The sequence below is a fragment of the Xenia sp. Carnegie-2017 genome, unplaced genomic scaffold (genome assembly GCF_021976095.1).
Source record: "Xenia sp. Carnegie-2017 unplaced genomic scaffold, XeniaSp_v1 HiC_scaffold_22, whole genome shotgun sequence".
Classification (NCBI taxonomy): domain Eukaryota; kingdom Metazoa; phylum Cnidaria; class Anthozoa; order Malacalcyonacea; family Xeniidae; genus Xenia; species Xenia sp. Carnegie-2017.
This window is the reverse complement of record NW_025813485.1, coordinates 4579146-4595970: the sequence shown is the minus strand read 5'-3', so window position 1 is coordinate 4595970 and position 16825 is coordinate 4579146. Positions and strand designations below refer to the sequence as shown.

At 35.2% G+C, this 16825-nt stretch overlaps 1 protein-coding gene across 4 annotated transcripts; it reads left to right on the top strand.

Annotated features, from left to right (window-relative positions):
- Positions 1-1350: 1350 nt before the first annotated feature.
- On the top strand, positions 1351-15079 carry LOC124445497 (ankyrin repeat domain-containing protein 17-like). 4 transcript variants are annotated; one of them, XM_046996221.1, is made up of 29 exons: positions 1351-1575; positions 1817-2689; positions 2772-2878; positions 3070-3163; positions 3718-3824; positions 4377-4470; positions 5186-5289; positions 5498-5583; positions 5714-5796; positions 6297-6362; positions 6759-6873; positions 7086-7145; positions 7283-7426; positions 7493-7546; positions 7655-8185; positions 8333-8510; positions 9833-9905; positions 10186-10270; positions 10561-10635; positions 10715-10939; positions 11111-11485; positions 11660-11861; positions 12024-12070; positions 12196-12248; positions 12352-12418; positions 12782-13498; positions 14056-14127; positions 14338-14374; positions 14514-15079. In XM_046996221.1, exons 2-29 carry the CDS (start codon positions 1857-1859, stop codon positions 14960-14962), a joined length of 5133 nt encoding a protein of 1710 aa, XP_046852177.1. In that variant the 5' UTR covers positions 1351-1575; positions 1817-1856; the 3' UTR covers positions 14963-15079. The 4 variants fall into 4 exon arrangements, with proteins under 4 accessions (XP_046852177.1, XP_046852178.1, XP_046852179.1 ...); XM_046996222.1 differs by having other exon boundaries at positions 1366-1447; XM_046996223.1 differs by having other exon boundaries at positions 1371-1443.
- Positions 15080-16825: the final 1746 nt, after the last annotated feature.

The following is a 16825-nucleotide window of genomic DNA, read 5'->3' as shown; positions in this document are numbered from 1 at the left end:
GCTGCTTGGGCAGATTTGAATAAAGGAATACACCACACCCCCACCCCCCCTACTTCAATAAACGTTCTAGTTACGCCTTTGATGATAGTGAACCTTTGTAATCTTGGAAAATGCCATCGTCAACTTTTTCCAAGATACCTAAGCATCTTTTGAAACTTGCAATACATTTGTACAGACAAAAAAGAGATGTAGCAAGAATTTTTACAAAGAATTGTTAGTAAATCAAACCATTCTAGAGACTGAATCCATCATGTTAATATACAATTTTGAATCACTCAAGTATTCAGTTTCCAATATGATGCAATTGCTTACTGGCACAAGCCAGTTGAACAGTGGAATTTTTGAATACCATGCATGCAACAATCCTTAACACTTGGCAAACAGTCTGTTTCCCAAAAAGCAATCACTTTTCCATTCAATTATGGACACAATTCATGACTTGTTATGGCATAACCATCTTGCTAGGTATGTAAATTTCAGATCCTTAGCATTATTTATTTATTTATAAATCTATGATTATTATGAGTAAAAGTCAAAACATTTTCATACCATAACCAAATTTTCTGTTGGCTGCAGCTTTGTCAAATTGTTTTTTCTTGCTTACGACAAAGGAGCATAAGAACTATACCATAAGTTTATTTTCTTGATTTTCTTGATTCAGTTCTTGATTTTTTATATTGTTCAAGACCTGTTCTTTTATTGACTTTTGGTTCTAGCTTGTACGATAAAGAATTTTAAATCTGCATGAGCACAAATAACTATTCTTCATTCTTCATAATCCGGAAATACCAATGAAATTTCTCTAATGTTCAGGATTATTGAATCCTTTGTCAGACACTATATACCATGTTTCTAAAACTCAAGTAGCTGGTCCACTATTCCATTAAAGACTATTAAAGACTATTTCTTGCATAAAACTGTGTCTCATTCTAATCAATGACATTCTAGTAAGAAGTACAGCACACCTTGTCTTCCATTTTACTGTGTAATATCTGCACTTTCATACCTAATGTGTCGTCTAATGCTCATTGCCTTCATGTTTTGGACAATCGTTCTAACTTCAACGCAAAAAATACTTGTGAGACATTTAGAGAAGTTTACAATGGGTGACAAAAAGCAAATTAATAAAGTTGAATGTATTCTTTTCCAACCTTCTCGCTGGCAACTGAATCTGAAAAACTGAAAACAGAATCAAAGCTGTTTTCTAGTAGCTTCTACTAAAACCTTAAAAGGCGTATAAATACAAACTTCTTCCATTTCTCTGAGTACATCGCAATTTTCAACCAGTGAAACAATCCAGTGTAAGTAGAAATCTATGGAAGGAAGACGTATTGCGCTTGCGCCTACGCATGCTAACATGTGCCGTGGAGTTTTTAGTCAACGCAGAATGGATACTTGGATAAAGAGAGGTGTTTCATGATCGGCAGTTTATAAAAGAAATACGTGGGTATAATTATCCTTTGTCGATTGAAAAATTTGTGAATAATATTTTCTAAGAGATTTTAAGTCCGTACGTGTTGGGTACTTTCGATTTATGGACTTTTACTGATTAATTGACAAATTTGTGGCACTTGGGAAATTTTTTTTTGATATCTTGATATTTTATTTGTTATTCCTCGTAATGTTTACTGGAAAATTTGTCTGTCTCTTTAGGATAACATAGCGATCAATAAAAAAGTAGTTTTATGAATTGAGTGTCTTTGCTGTTTCGTATTGTTGCAATAGTACTATATTGTTATATTTCTATTGACAAAATCTGTATTTGTCATCGAGTACAAGACAGTATGGTCGATAATGCTGATGCTTTCAATTGTAGACAGATATTGGATGACAAGGTTGTGCATAAAACATCAGAAATGCCAAGAACACTGTTAGATCGAAAGTATTGTCGTGGTATGAATGGGGTTAATGATCTCAGTGCTGAAATGGAGAATATTGCCAAAGAGACTGAGGTTAGCTTAGATGAAATGATGAGTCTTGCTTGTCGTCAGGGGAAACTAGATATTGTTGAATTGCTTCTCGAAAGTGGAGTTAATGTGGACTATCGCAATAAAGCTGGTAATACTCCATTATTGGAAGCTTGTAGCCAAGGACACAAAGATGTAGCTGAATACCTTTTGGATCATGAAGCAAGTATTGATGCAGCAACAGATACTACATCAGATAGTGCGCTCACTTGGGCATGTACATTAGGAAATGAGTCCATTGTGCAGCTCCTTTTGACCAGAAAAAGTAATGTTGAGCATCGAACAAAAGATGGATGTACTGCTCTTATGTTTGCTGCTCTAGCTGGCCATGTTGATGTGGCTACACTGTTATTGGATTGCAAGGCCAACATTAATGTTGAGTCCGACAGTAACAAGGACAGTCCGTTAACATTTGCTTGTTGGAAGGGTCATGTAGATGTTGTAAAATTGCTGCTAGAAAGAAATGCTAATATCGAGCACAGAACAAAGGAAGGATTCACACCATTGATGTTTTCAGCATTAGGTGGTCACACTACTGTGGCAAAAGAACTGTTGAAGAAACAAGCAAAAGTTAATGAGCCAAGTGGAAGTAACAATGACATTCCATTGACAAGTGCATGTTGGAAAGGGCATCATGAAGTTGTTAAACTGCTTTTGGAGTACAAGTCAAACATTGAACATCGTACCAAAGATGGCTGTACACCATTAATGCTTGCAGCACGGTATTTTATTGAAGCTATTTCTGAAGTGATATTGTTCTTTTGTCTTTTGAACTGATTTTGAATTGCACGATTCTTATTTTAGTGAAGGACATTTGATTGTTGCTCAACTAATACTTGATGCTGGAGCAGAGGTGAATGTTCCTTCAGGCAGTGAAAATAACATTCCACTTACTTTAGCCTGCTGGAAAGGTGAGAGCCTTAATCACACTACTGATATTTTGTATGAGTAGTGTCAAGATTATTTATTTGAAAAAACTCAATATTTTCATTTAATGTATTGCAAAAACACATATTGTAAATTATCATCGTAAGTCTCCTTAAAACGAATCTACCAAATGGTTGGAAATAGAACTAAGTATTATGTTTTCAATGTTCTTTAGGTCATTCAGATGTTGTGGAACTTCTTCTCAATCATAATTCTAACATAGAGCACAAAAACAAAGCTGGTTGTACTCCTTTAATGTTAGCGGCAAGGTATTTTTGTTACACCAACTTCCTTATGGTGTATTTGTTTCTTAATTGCATTAGTTATCATATTAAAACTCAATGTGAAAAATACATGTGGCAACTCTGAATTAAGGAAGCTAAAATCATATTTTAAAACTATAGCATTATCTAAAGATTTTGCAAGTAACTACTGTGAATCTATATTTTTGATTTCCTTTTTTTCTAAAAGGAAATTATTTGAAAAATATCGTAAAGTCTTGAAAGTATAGATATGCTTCGGTTACTTTCAAAATTAGTGGCCTCAAGGAACAGCCACATTCGAGGAATGACATAGTTTTGGAAGGCAATTGGTTTTGAGTAGTTATTTTCAACATCAAATAATTCCAATGGTCATCTCTCAATCCACGCTTTATAAACGGTATTTTTTAATGCGTTAAAAGTTGTGTAAGGTTGTGGTAGTTGACACAAAGTGTACATGAACCTTTTATTTGGATAAAAGTGTAAATGTTGTAAAGCTCTTTCCATTATTGTATAATTTGTTGAATAACCCATTTAATCAACGTCAACCTATTTGTTTTTAGAGAAGGGCATTTAGCGACGGCGAAATTACTTCTTCATCTTCGTGCGGAGGTTAATAATCCTTCAGGAAGCAACGATGATACACCGCTAACCTTGGCTTGTTGGAAAGGTACGGTTGACTTGGTAGCTTTAATGTGGTTTAATGTTTGTTGTAAATAAACTGGTGTTGGTTCGGCAAACTCCCCATCTGTTCATAAATGCAAACATATTAAAACGAATTGATTTAAAAAGTTTTTGCTAACATGTAATGTATTTTCTTAGCGATCGCTTCGAAATTTCTTTCACACATTCCTCAATCCTCGAGAACAAAAGACGTTCTTTCAAGTTTTACATACGTAACATATTTATGTGTGCAAAATGTGCGAAGAAGTTTTTCGAATGATTTTTGTTGCATATTAAGATGGAATGGGAGTACAACAAGAGTTCCCTCCTCTCAATGTAGAAATGATTTTAAATTTTGATTGAGACGCAAACCAATAAGCTTGACAACGTGTTTTAAACACGAGCGTTTTCTTTACATTGCTACGAAGGTACTAAAAGTGACTACCGAATGATTTTTTATTATCAAAACATTGAAAATACAGCTTATTATGCGTTGTCTCTTGTTACATTAACATGAATCACCAACAAGAAAGCACAACATATCTGTTCTTGTTAACAGGTCACCATGAAGTGGTTCGTTTGTTAGTCGAGCATAATTCGTACGTTGATCATCAAACGAAGACAGGATGTACACCTTTGATGGAAGCGACGAGGTGAAATTAACTTTAATCAATCAACATATTTTCGTATTGTATAACCAATATTTCATTTAAAACTTTGTCATAATGTATGGACTAATAATTAACAGCAAGAAGCAGTGTTTTTGAGCTAATTATCTACTTAATTATTTGGTGCACGTTTCTTCTTTAATGCAGAAGCGAACGTTTTGATTTGCGCGACTCATGTATGGACGTCATTATTACGCGTTCCGATAAAAGTTTTACATTATTTCGTAAAAGCACTATTGCTAATGTGCATTTAATATAGACGACGATTTTTTTGAGAATAGACATGTTTCTACATCTCATGATGCCATCTCCAGTATGAGTGAATAATTACATAAATGATACAGAGTTTATAAAAGTAATATGATACATTAACAATAAGATAAGTATGTAAATTATAAAAATGATGAGGAAATGAAATGACATTAACAAAACTAATCCTGTTAATGTTTTTGTTTTTAGATTTAACACAATATTTAGTTTGTTACATGCTTCCCATTATCTCATTTCCTCATCATTTTTATAATTTATATACTTATCATATTGTTACTGTATCATATTACTTTTATAAACTCTGTATCATTTATATATTTATTAATTCACACTGAAGATGGCATCACGAGATGTCGGAACATGTCTATTCTCAAAAAAATCGTCGTCTATATTAAACGATTATTGTTGAATCTGTTTTGTTCTTATCAAGGGAGGGTCATGAAAAAGTTGTGTCGTATTTGTTGCAAAATGGTGCTGATGTTGAATTGCCCGATAACTATGGCCAGAGTCCTCTGTTTATGGCGTGCTGGAAAGGTAGCATCGCCATGCATACATTCCACTTTATCTTTCACTTTCTATTTTTCTGCACTTTTTAATGATAAGTCGTATGTTTGTCTCTTATTGTTGAAGAGCGTGTAATTTTTAAAAACAAATCAGTTTCCTGTTTTTGTACAATGATTAGATGTTTTACGGTCTAACTTTCGTAGCTTTGAAAATCGTAAATTTGTATGGGTGTGTTCAGGTCATCGTAATGTTGCTGAACTATTGCTGAGAAACAATGCCAACAGAGAATGCCGGACGAAAACAGGCATTACGCCGTTATTTCAGGTGAGATTGCCTTATTGTATCTAATTTTTCTACTTGTTTACGTCAATTGTATCGAGATGCGTGGAATTCAAATTATCGGAATGTTTTTAGCTACAATGATTTAGAAGTATTCAATGTCTGTGTGTTTCAGGCTTGTAGAGAAAACCATGTTTCTGTGGTGGAATTATTGCTTGATGAAGGGGCAAGTGTAACTGCCTCGTTTCCAAACAGCAGGTGAGTTATAAACTTTCTGGGCATGATTTTGTTATACGTTCATAGTCGACACACTGTGTGGTCTCGGTAATTTTGTGTGTGAGTCCTGCCTTGGGTATCATAGAACTGCTTTATACACAGTATCCTTTTGTGTCGGAGACAAAGTCGAAAAACTTTCATTAATAACACGATAACAAAAGGATAAGAACAAGGATTTAATGTTGCAAGTGAATCGATCTCTCTTCGGTGAAATTTCAATCATGTACCTCTCACAGTCGACCTAGCACTTGTCTTCATAACTAACGAAATCACTGAATGAAATACGCGCAGAATGTTATGGAGCTCGATTGATTGCAGTGTTACATACATTCTTTTGAATCACAGCAAAATATGTATTTCACGTTGTTATCTTTCTGTTTGGGTCACCGATTACAATACGATTATTTTCATGTTGCACTTCAAAAAATTTATATTTTATTGAATTGTGTTTTAAGCTTGTGTTTTAAACAACATTTTTCAAGGGAAAATCCTATGACATTGGCGGCCGAAAAAGGTTATATTGAACTTATGGACGTATTATTGAGCAGGTAAGATAACTCCGAAATGCTTTCAAATACATGTTTACATGGCTAAACGAATTAAACATTTAACACTAAGGCTGGGAAATAAATTTGTTGTTGATCTTGCCAAAATGAAGATTGTTGAACCATTTGTAAAACGATTGGAATATTGGATGTTGGCGATATACAATAAACTAATGGATATCAATAAAATAAGATGTTGCTTGGGATAAACTTTAATCAAATTGTTTTGTGCGTTTGCATACGTCAACTCAAAGGCTTAGCTACTAATCTTACAAAAATATTGTAAAAAAAATTTCACATTTAAGAAAACAGTCATCTCAATCTGCACATACGTAAGCAGTTATATAACGTTAAAAGTTGGACCTCTCGTTGCAAGTTATCATTTGCTATATTTTGCAGAGGAGGAAATGTTGATTGTCGAACGAAGAAAGGTTGTTCTCCTTTCTTCTTGGCTTGTAAAGAAGGACATTTGGAAATCGCACGTTCTCTCTACGAGAATAGCGCTGATATCGAGGTATATATAAGCATCTTTTATAACAGTACACTCTGCCTTAGAGGTGTTTGCTTTCGTCTTACGTATGTAGACATGTGGCTTTTTGTTCTTCTAACTTTCTTGGAAAGAACTTTCTTGTTGTCGAACTATTTCGCCTCCACATTAGTATGTTCGATGATGTTTTTAAATTAATATACTTATATACTTATATACGTACGTGTCTTGGAATTCAGGTTTGTGATCAGAGAAATATATCACCCTTGGTTGCTGCTTTCAAAAATGGTCACCAAAAGGTACGAACAACCTGCTTCAACTTTTATTATTCTTGTTGAATTATCTCAAAATAATGGGTGGATGCCGAAAGCAAATTTTTATTGATACTGTTAATTTTCCAACTACACTGATTATAGTTGCAATATTAATAAACCAGGTTGTTGAATGGATCCTTTCAATCACTAAGCATGTTCCATCTGAAGAGCAATGTCAGAAGTGTATTACAGCACCTTATGAAGAAAAGGATAACGAGAGGGACCTTCTTTATTTAAGATCAATATGTTATGAGATGATAAAAAAGGTTTTTCATACTTTTCGGCATTTTTTGAAAAAGTGTCCGCATGTGAAGTTGTACTTTTTATGATAGGCGAAAAAAGTCAAGGAACAGACTGCTTTTGAGAACGCACAAAGTTTTCTTCAGGTATGAAAATCTAGATGTCTCCTTGTTTAAGTTAAAATTCAGCCATCGCAATGCGTTTGCTTGTTTTCTGTTCTCTGTTTTTTACTCTTTGCTTAACTTTATTTTCAGGAACTCGAGGACGACAAGGTACGCGAGGAAATTAAAAAGAAAAAGCAAGCCGAAAAGAGAAGAGACAAAAGAAAGAAGAAAAAGAAGCAGAAAGAAAACGATCAACAAAATACAACGGTGATGGATGAACTTCAGCCTTTGGAGAATAGGTCAATCACGGAGGATGATGGAATATGCAGTGATGAAGAGACGAACATGCCATCTGAATGGAATCATGTTGAAATGAAGAATCAAGATTGGAATTATGACTACGAAATTCAGAGTTTTGAAAATAAAAATGTGTGTGGAACGACCACTGTGGGTCATGCACAGGACGAAAAAGGAAATACAAACAGCACTGAAGAACGACGCGATGATCAACCTCAAGCTATGTTCGATACAAGTGATCAAAATGAAGATAGTCATAACAAACGACAGCAGAGAAATAACGTAGAGAATGAAAAGAATTTGAAAAATAAGTCGGCTCACATGAGACTTATTTCTCCAAGTCGAACTCTCCATCATGCCACAAAACCTCAAACCGACGATGCAGTAAGTCATATTCTATCATCATAGTTTTACTATCCATTTTTTTATGACCCTTCAACTGTGCGTATGTAGATATCTGTTGTAATAATTCTTCTTCTCTTCTATGTTTTCTGCAATCATTTTTTCCTAAATGTTTTTTTGTCTTTTCAGAATAATGATTGTATGAGTGACGAAGAAGATGATGATAAAACTAGAGAGACTGTTGTAAAGTGTAAGTTTGCAGGGAAAGGTGAAGCTGGTTCAAGTTCCGATTCTCTATCGCGAGGAAACTTCACCAAAATGTCTTCTAGTCAAGAAGGAATCGTTAAAGATGGATGGAAATCCATGGGTGAGTAATTTAATCAGTGGCAAAGCTCGCCTGTAATTTTTACTCGTACATTGCAAATTTCCACAAAATTATTATTCAATTATTTCGAAAATTAATTCCATTCATTGTTTTTCCATTGAATGAGCACAAAATATCTTCATTGTAATGCGTAGAAAACAGGCTGTCGTCGTTAGTAGAGTGATTAAGCAAACACGACGTTTCGTCTAAAACGTCGTACAAATGGTGTGGCATGCGGCTTTTACTTCCGGTTCACTCTACGACGGCAGTCGTGTTGAGGACTACGACGTGAAAATATACAATTTGACGTCTCATCGATGACGGCTGAAACAAACTCAATTTTTGGACAGAAATGAGGATATATCTTTAATATAGGCTTCCTAGACCCAGATCCCTCGCAAAAATTCGACGACGTCTTAGACGAAACGTCGTCTTTGCTAAATCACTATATTACGTAACTATGACTCTTCGGTTTACATGTTTGCGATCGGGGTGCGTCAATTTTAACTACATTTAAAGTACGTAATGTGAACATTTCTTATTGCAATGACGTAATAAAATATTCAAATTTCGTCGAACAATAAAAATTTGTTGGTGATTTTCATTAACGCCTAAGGAAGATATTTTTATGAACCCTTTATAAAGTAAACGGTATATATTTGTAACTAACAATATTGTCTTCGTTTTGCTTTTAATGCGAGATATGATGTAATGCTTAATCGCAGTTCTCCGAGGGTTAAACAATTGAACATGTTACTTCCTTTGGTAAACTAGCCCGATTAATGATGGTATGAAAATCGTTTTGTTTTCATTCACTGGAAAAACAAGAAAATTTGTACAGCATGACCAAAAATAGACTACGTTTGCCATTGGATTAACTTTCTTTTACTGTTTTTGCAGAGTTAAAATGATTGTACCAGTAAAAATGTTTCTTAACTTTGTACAGCTTTAAAGTCAATGCAATTTTATTACCTTTTCTCACTTTACTTGGTCAAATCTATTATCGCGTAAATATTTTTATTTCGCTCTCAATGGAATAAGACTTCGAGGTGTTCTACTGCTTACCAAGGCTTGCAATATGTTTATGCGTGTGTGAGACGAGATATGGAGAAATGGCGGATTTATGATGTAAAAGCTTTTGATTTCAACTCGATAAGGAGATTAAAATATCGAATGGAAAGATTTCGAAAATAGTTTGCCAATAGATCAGAAGTGGTCAAATCACGATTTAACTTTTCTGTTCTATTAATAATAACTAGGTTTCTTTAGTCGACGTTTATTGTTGAAATGATATTTCTTATGGTTCCATTAAAATTTTATTTCAGCACAACGTGCGAAGCAAATGCATACTGACTACCTAAGTTCTTGGAAAGAAGTGGCACGAAACCGAAGTTTAAAGTAAGTGTTCTAAGATTTTTGCATTTTTGTTTGGTTGATTATTTTATTAACATAAAAAAATGTCTTCATTTTATGCTTGCACGAGAACCGAGTTGTGCTGATTTGTACGTAAACATTTAAACTTGTAAACATTCCATGAAACTGCATGCATGTATACATGTATATGTAACATTGGTTGTGACCTATTTGGAGGTGTACATTTCCCATACATCGACTTGCTGCTGTTTATTGTCAATAACTGCAATTTCTCGACTGTTAGATGTCGTATTTTTCTTCGTAGAACTATGGTGATCCAATTAACAGCTCCAAATGCGTTGTGTGGTAGAGTTATTGGCCGTGGTGGATCTAAAATTAACAAAATCACGGTAATCATTATAATTGGTAATACTTTGTTGACATGCTTTTGTTAAATTGTTCAGTAATCATTGAAAATATCCATCATTAAACTTCTTCTTAACGCGTCAGTTTAATTCTTCGCATTTTCTTGGTCTTTGAGCCAATTTGATTTCACCTTGTGAAGCTACTTTCAACGTAAATAATATGTGAAAACCAAATCAAATATAACGATTAATTCATATGGAAAAGATCATGTTGTTACATGTGTTATTCTCGTATTACTCAGTTGAATTATCAACTCTTACTTTTCGATATTAAGGAGGAATCTGGAGCACAGATTACTATTGGAAAACCTGACCCGAAAAATCCCAATGATCGTGTTATCACCATCAAAGTTTGTCTGTTTTGTGTTGTAATCTGTATTTTTCATGAGGATTTTTCTGAAAGATGACAATGAACTTTTTTATTTTTAGGGCTCTGTGTTATGCGTTTTAAAGGCGAAGGCTTTGGTGTCGAATGCTCTTGTCACACCCAGTACTATGCCTCATACTGAGTCAAATAGTGTTTCAACTGCAAACTCTTTACGTACTCACTCTCTGACCCAGACTTCCACTCAACAACTCCGTGGGAATTTTGTCGTTCTTCCAAGATCTCAAACGGAGTGGCCGACAGTAGTGCAAGCACATAGTTCACCTAAGGTTTATATATCGTAAACTAAATGTTTTAGTTTTTTGGACGTTGTATTTGATCGTACTTTTTCACCAAAACTTCTCTCTAGTTGTTCTCTATTAAAAAAAGTCTTTTCTCCTGCCGACCTAACCCGGGGATGCAATATTTTTTATAATGTTCTCCGTATTTTCCTTTCACAGGTGGAACAATCGTTGAAAAAGTTAGACAATAACAGATCTTATTCTATCAGTGAACAAACAGAGGATACAAGTTTAAAGAATGCACACGAAACATGGGCTCATTCTGTACCAGACTTCCAGACCGTGTTTGAAAAAGACGATGGTGAACAGGATATTTGTCATGAAGAATTAAATGCGTCCAGCACATCTCCAATACATTTATCTACGGAAAATACACGAGTATCTGATAACGTACATAAGACAACGACTGCTTCCTCTGCTACGAAAGCCAGAACGAAAAGTTATGCAACAACTCAAGATGGCTCAAGACTTAGTTACTGTGAAGTTGCTACAGGGATTGACATTGCTTCTTCAAGAGATGACGAAGTTTTGCAGGTGCGTATTGATTGAGTTCGGCTTGGTAATGAGCGTTAATGTCAAAAAACGTTTGACTCAGTATGAATTGTTAATACTGACAATGTTCCCCTTGCAGATTGCTGTTATGAGTTGAATAAAGTATTCCTCTGTTCATTTGATTTGTTTTCCATTATTTTTGTTTAACTTTTGCAGGAGTCGAAACCACTTAACTCAGCATCAACAACATCGACATCCCATGTAAACCAGCGTGCTTCGGAGTCTGCTGAAGATACTGATAATGTCTTCACTGATGATCGAAGTAAAGGAAACGAGTCGTCTTCAAAACGTTATGAGAAAACTCATGCGAAAAATGATAACTTGTTGACTTCTTGTGTATGGAAAAATGATTACCAAGGTAAACTATGTTTTACTTTGTTAAAAGGGTGCTAATTTGTGAGACATGGAAGTAAAAATTGAAGATACTTATTATAATATCTTTTCACCTCTTTTATATGGAAAATATACAATGAATAACGAATATTATTTTTCTGACTAAGTATTTTTTTCTCTTGTTTAGAAGTCGATGTTGATTTACAGTCATCTTTACTGTCCGATCAATTACCGGTTTGTTTAATCAATGTTACATCCACGAATTGAACTTTAAATGAAACGTGACTTTCATTTAAAATGTTTCCAGCACGCTATCGGAATTACTTCATAGATTGTATGAATTATTTTTTGATGTTTAGAAATCCCGTCATTCCATCGATATTTTACAGGAGTCGTGCAGTCTATTCAGCGGGTATGATCATAATAACCTTCATTAACGGCTTTCCTCAGATAATCGGAATAATTGTGTGCTGAAGAGAAAAGTTTCTTTAACTGTGCAATATATGTTTTTACAGTATGTCTTGGTCACCTCGTGATAGTAGAGAAAACGATAAAGCAAGAAGCATTAGCTGGTCTGACCAGGTAAACTATTCATTCTCGTTAATAAACAATCTTTCCTTGTAAGAAATTTTAACAGCACTTCTGCTCAGGCTGTATGTCAGGCTATACACGTCATTTGTGCTTCCATTGCAATGAATGTTACCTTCCTGCATATTCGTATCATTTTATTGCAGGGCATAATCGTGCTTATTTATGTGCGAGTATTTGATGGAATGAAAGTATTTTTACAAAAGTGTTTTTAACTAAAGTTATCATGGTTACACGGTTTTGTCGTATTTAATTCCTTATTCAAAATTTCCCTAAGGCTATTCATAATTTCTTAAATTTATGCATACCCAAGGCAATTTATGAAATACGTGAAGATTTTTGCATCTTTTTCAATAGGATTCAGTTGATGCCACGAATGTTCGATCTGATTTGCAGTCAACACAAAGTGACTTGCAGTCAAATCAGTGTGACCTGCATTCATCTCATTCTATGTGGAACTCTGCTGCTACTTGCATGCAAACCGATAACGAGGCAATGGATTCGTCTGGCGGATGGGAAAACTCCAACAGTGCCAGCAGTAGTAGAAGTAGTAGTCGCTTGGAGTTATCAAGTATCATGGAAAATGGAAAAAATGTATCAACGTCATCTTTACGAACAAGAAGTTCGCCTGATCCAATAAGATCAACTGACGTAAATGACGAATACCAGGGAACATGGGTGGCTACTCGTGGAGTTCACAGTGCCCCGTCTTCGCCGCTTTTATTAAGATCACGCGATGAACGTGTCAAGCATACTCGGCCTGTGACGTCACACTCCAATTCGTATGATGACATGAGTGATCGACTTTGGTCATCAAAGCAAAACAATGACGATCGTTCGGAAAATGACGTAACGTGGAATGCAAATACTGCTGAGACACAGTCGAGTTTCTATGGCAATCACGTTAACGCCCAAAGTACCTTCTCGCCGAGAATGGCATCTTTAAAGCAATACGAAGATTCGGCTCGCATTAATAACTGGAGTAATCATGGGCTTAGCAAATCAAAGTTTTCATCTGATTTATGTCGACTTTTAGAACGCCTGTCACTGACGAAATATCAACAAACATTTGAGGTATTATATTTTAGTGGTAAAAAATTAGTTTTGGCTGGCCGTTGTATCGATGAAGGAATATAGTTTAAAAGTACTGTATTAGCAGCAAATTACTGCATAGCTACAAGATTCTTGCATAGCTACGTGCTTCCTGCTTAGCTACAGGAATCCTTCATTTATAACTCGCAACAATTTATAAATCATTAAAGCATTTTGAAAGGATGTTTTAATTTATAGTTGAATTTTTTTGTCTGCAGATCATTTCAAAATCATGCACTGAATTCTGTCATTGTGTACTAACGCTCCTTATAAGATTTTACTTTCAACCAGTACCACAGCCAGTCCTACATTTAGGGGGCGCAATATTCTTATTATAATGATATTTCAGTTCCTTTGAAATCAATTGTTTTTTACGGATTACGACATGAATATACATATATTCCCCTCCCCCCCCAATTGTCGAGGTTAGCTATGGCACTGCTTTCAACCAACAAATACATTTTTTCTTTTGAACAACCATTCATTCATTTTGTCCGCAGCATTTTCACATTTTCTATCTACTGCAATTCTTATTTTAGGAGCATTGTGTTTCGATGGAAAAGTTATCGACAATGACCGACGCAGATCTTCAGAAAATCGGCATTCCAAAAGTAAGCATTGTCATTGTGGATAAATTTCTTGTGCACTGTCTGTTCTCCTTTGCAGAAATACACAATCTGTTGAAAATCCATCATTAAGTTTATTTATGATGGAGCGTCTGTAAATATGATTGAAAGCCATCATAATTATCTATTTCTTTTTCAATTTTTCTTGACAACATCTGTTTTATGTCAGCCGCTCAATTTCATTTGTTATTTTAGGGTCCTCGTTTGAAGATTATACACGCCGTTCAAAGAGGTAACTTCAAAATCATTGATGATTTTTCTCAGCGACGTACTTCAAGTGTGTCTTCTTCTCAATAGATTTCATACGCAAATGTTTATTTTATTGTATTGTTACATTTACGTAATAATGTCAGTCATTTTATGTTTTTCAGGTAAAGATATGTCGAATGGAAAAGTTTTAAACGAACGAATGTCCTCTGATGTGCAACAAACTGATATGCTTGGTCATGTCCCCGGATCCGGTACACTTCTGAAACCAGCTGAACAAAATCTCCGCACTCATCCACACATGCAGCTTCCACAGGTCATGCATCCCACCACTCATATGTTACACAAGCAGCATGCTGACCCTGTATTAAATCCGGTTCTTTCAACATATCTGAACAACCCACATTACTCTTTGGTATCCCTCGATTCGGCTCTTCCAGGTACACATTTTGATCATTCTTCCAATGGATTTAATCCTCAACAGCCATTCGTTATGCCGGCCGTGGCAAGGGATCAGTACGATCCACAGAATACCTATTTGACCGCTGGTATCCCATATCAACAACAAATGTTCTACCCTCGACCACCTGGGGCTTACTATTACTATCCGTAGTATAACGTATGGAAACAAATGTAAATATCGGTGGATGTTTGATTGTAAATGTGTTTCTCATCTTCTGCTTCATTCCAATGTAGAACATGTGTTTGAATAAAATTTCGTGAAAGGTGATTTATGAAATATACGTGAATGACCAAATTGACCTTTTTATGTATGATAATTTTCACTCAAATTCTGCACTCAAAAATATTTATGTTGAAAATCCTGTTTTTCTTTCCACTCCTTATGATAGCAATGATGACAGCTCTCAAGCACTGACCTGTTTACTAATTTAATAGAAACTCAATGCTCTGAAGCCGTAAGGTTAGCACCACTCAATGGTTTGCACTTAGCACAGACAATGTGTTAGCAACGTTCGTTACTCGACCTAGTCCACAACCTACTCCTCGTCCTACCGGATGTCATAAAATATCTGACGTTTCCTCAATCCAACTTATCAATCAGATGAAGATGAATGTCCATCAATATCAGAAAGTGCCCATACGAGATTAGGTATACAATAATCTACGTTGGAACTGCAAAGAAAGAGCTAAACAATAGAAGCCACAAATACTCGTCAGAACGTTTATTTGGTGATATTTTGGTATAATAGCAATCATGAAATGTACATTTATTGATGAGCCAGAATATGGTTGTTTGTGCACTACAGCGCACTCTTGGATTACGATCTTTGGTACACCCGTTATGCGTTTCTGTCCGGTTACGATAGTAACTAACAATATAAATTTTAGCCGTCGTCATTGTGTGGTTAAAACTGTAGAACAATTTTACATCACCGTCAATTTTGTCATGGCGATTATTTCTTATGTAAAAATGTAATTCATGCAACAGTAAACACAAAGCAAATACACCAAATTTTTATAGGCGTTTGCCTAGGGGTAGGCCATATGGGTAGGCTTTGTTAAGTAGCATAATTGGAAACAAAAACTAATAAGACTTGCAAACGCATGCTCCACATGTATGATAGTATCAATATTTGTGTGCGATGAGAACCCAAACGATTCAAATACGTTGCAGACGTAAAGTTTTTCATGAACAGAAAAACTATTCCGTTATTTCAAAATAAATGTGAGTAAGTCTTTAGCATAGAACCATGGTCGAAACTTGTCGTGACGACGTCTCGGAAGTTTGCCAATGCCGTAAGGTTTAAAGCGCCAACACCAGAAGGGCGGCCTTTACAAGAAGGTCAAGTTCAAACATGATTTTTCTTGTTGCTCTGTTTGTTCAGCTCAAAAACGAATATTATTAGATTAATACACCGTCAAATTATTGTATCCGATTTTCATGTCTCTCAAAATGAATTTAAGAATTTGAGTTTCAAATTTTTCTACAGAATTTGAATTTTAAATGATAATTTGGAATTCGCTTGAGAAAACCTTGTTCGAACATAGCAGCATAAGGGATACAATGAACCTGTATAAGTAAGCTAGAACTATCCAAACTAGAATTAACTTTCGTGCCACCGCGGACTGAAGAGGTTTGTTTTGGAGTGTCATCGACAATTCATGGTCGCGCGTCTTCCGGATGCTGTTAGCAAAGACGCCCTAGTGATTATGGCAACCACATTCCCAGGAAATGTTAAATTGACGATTTGTTGCTTTCCGTGACACAGCCTCTCACTTAAACAGCAAATACCAGCAATACTAAATTGATATTAAAATCTTTACATTAGTAATTCTTGCGTGATTTATTAGATTTTTCAAAACATGATCGTAAAGACGTTTATCAATAGACATTCTTTTGATATTTGGATGAAATTGCATTGTCCTTGCTCTGCCGCCGTGCGGCGCTTTAAATACTTCACGTGATACCTTCCGATAATTTGATTGGTTGTTTTCGTTGTGGCTGTGTTTTGTC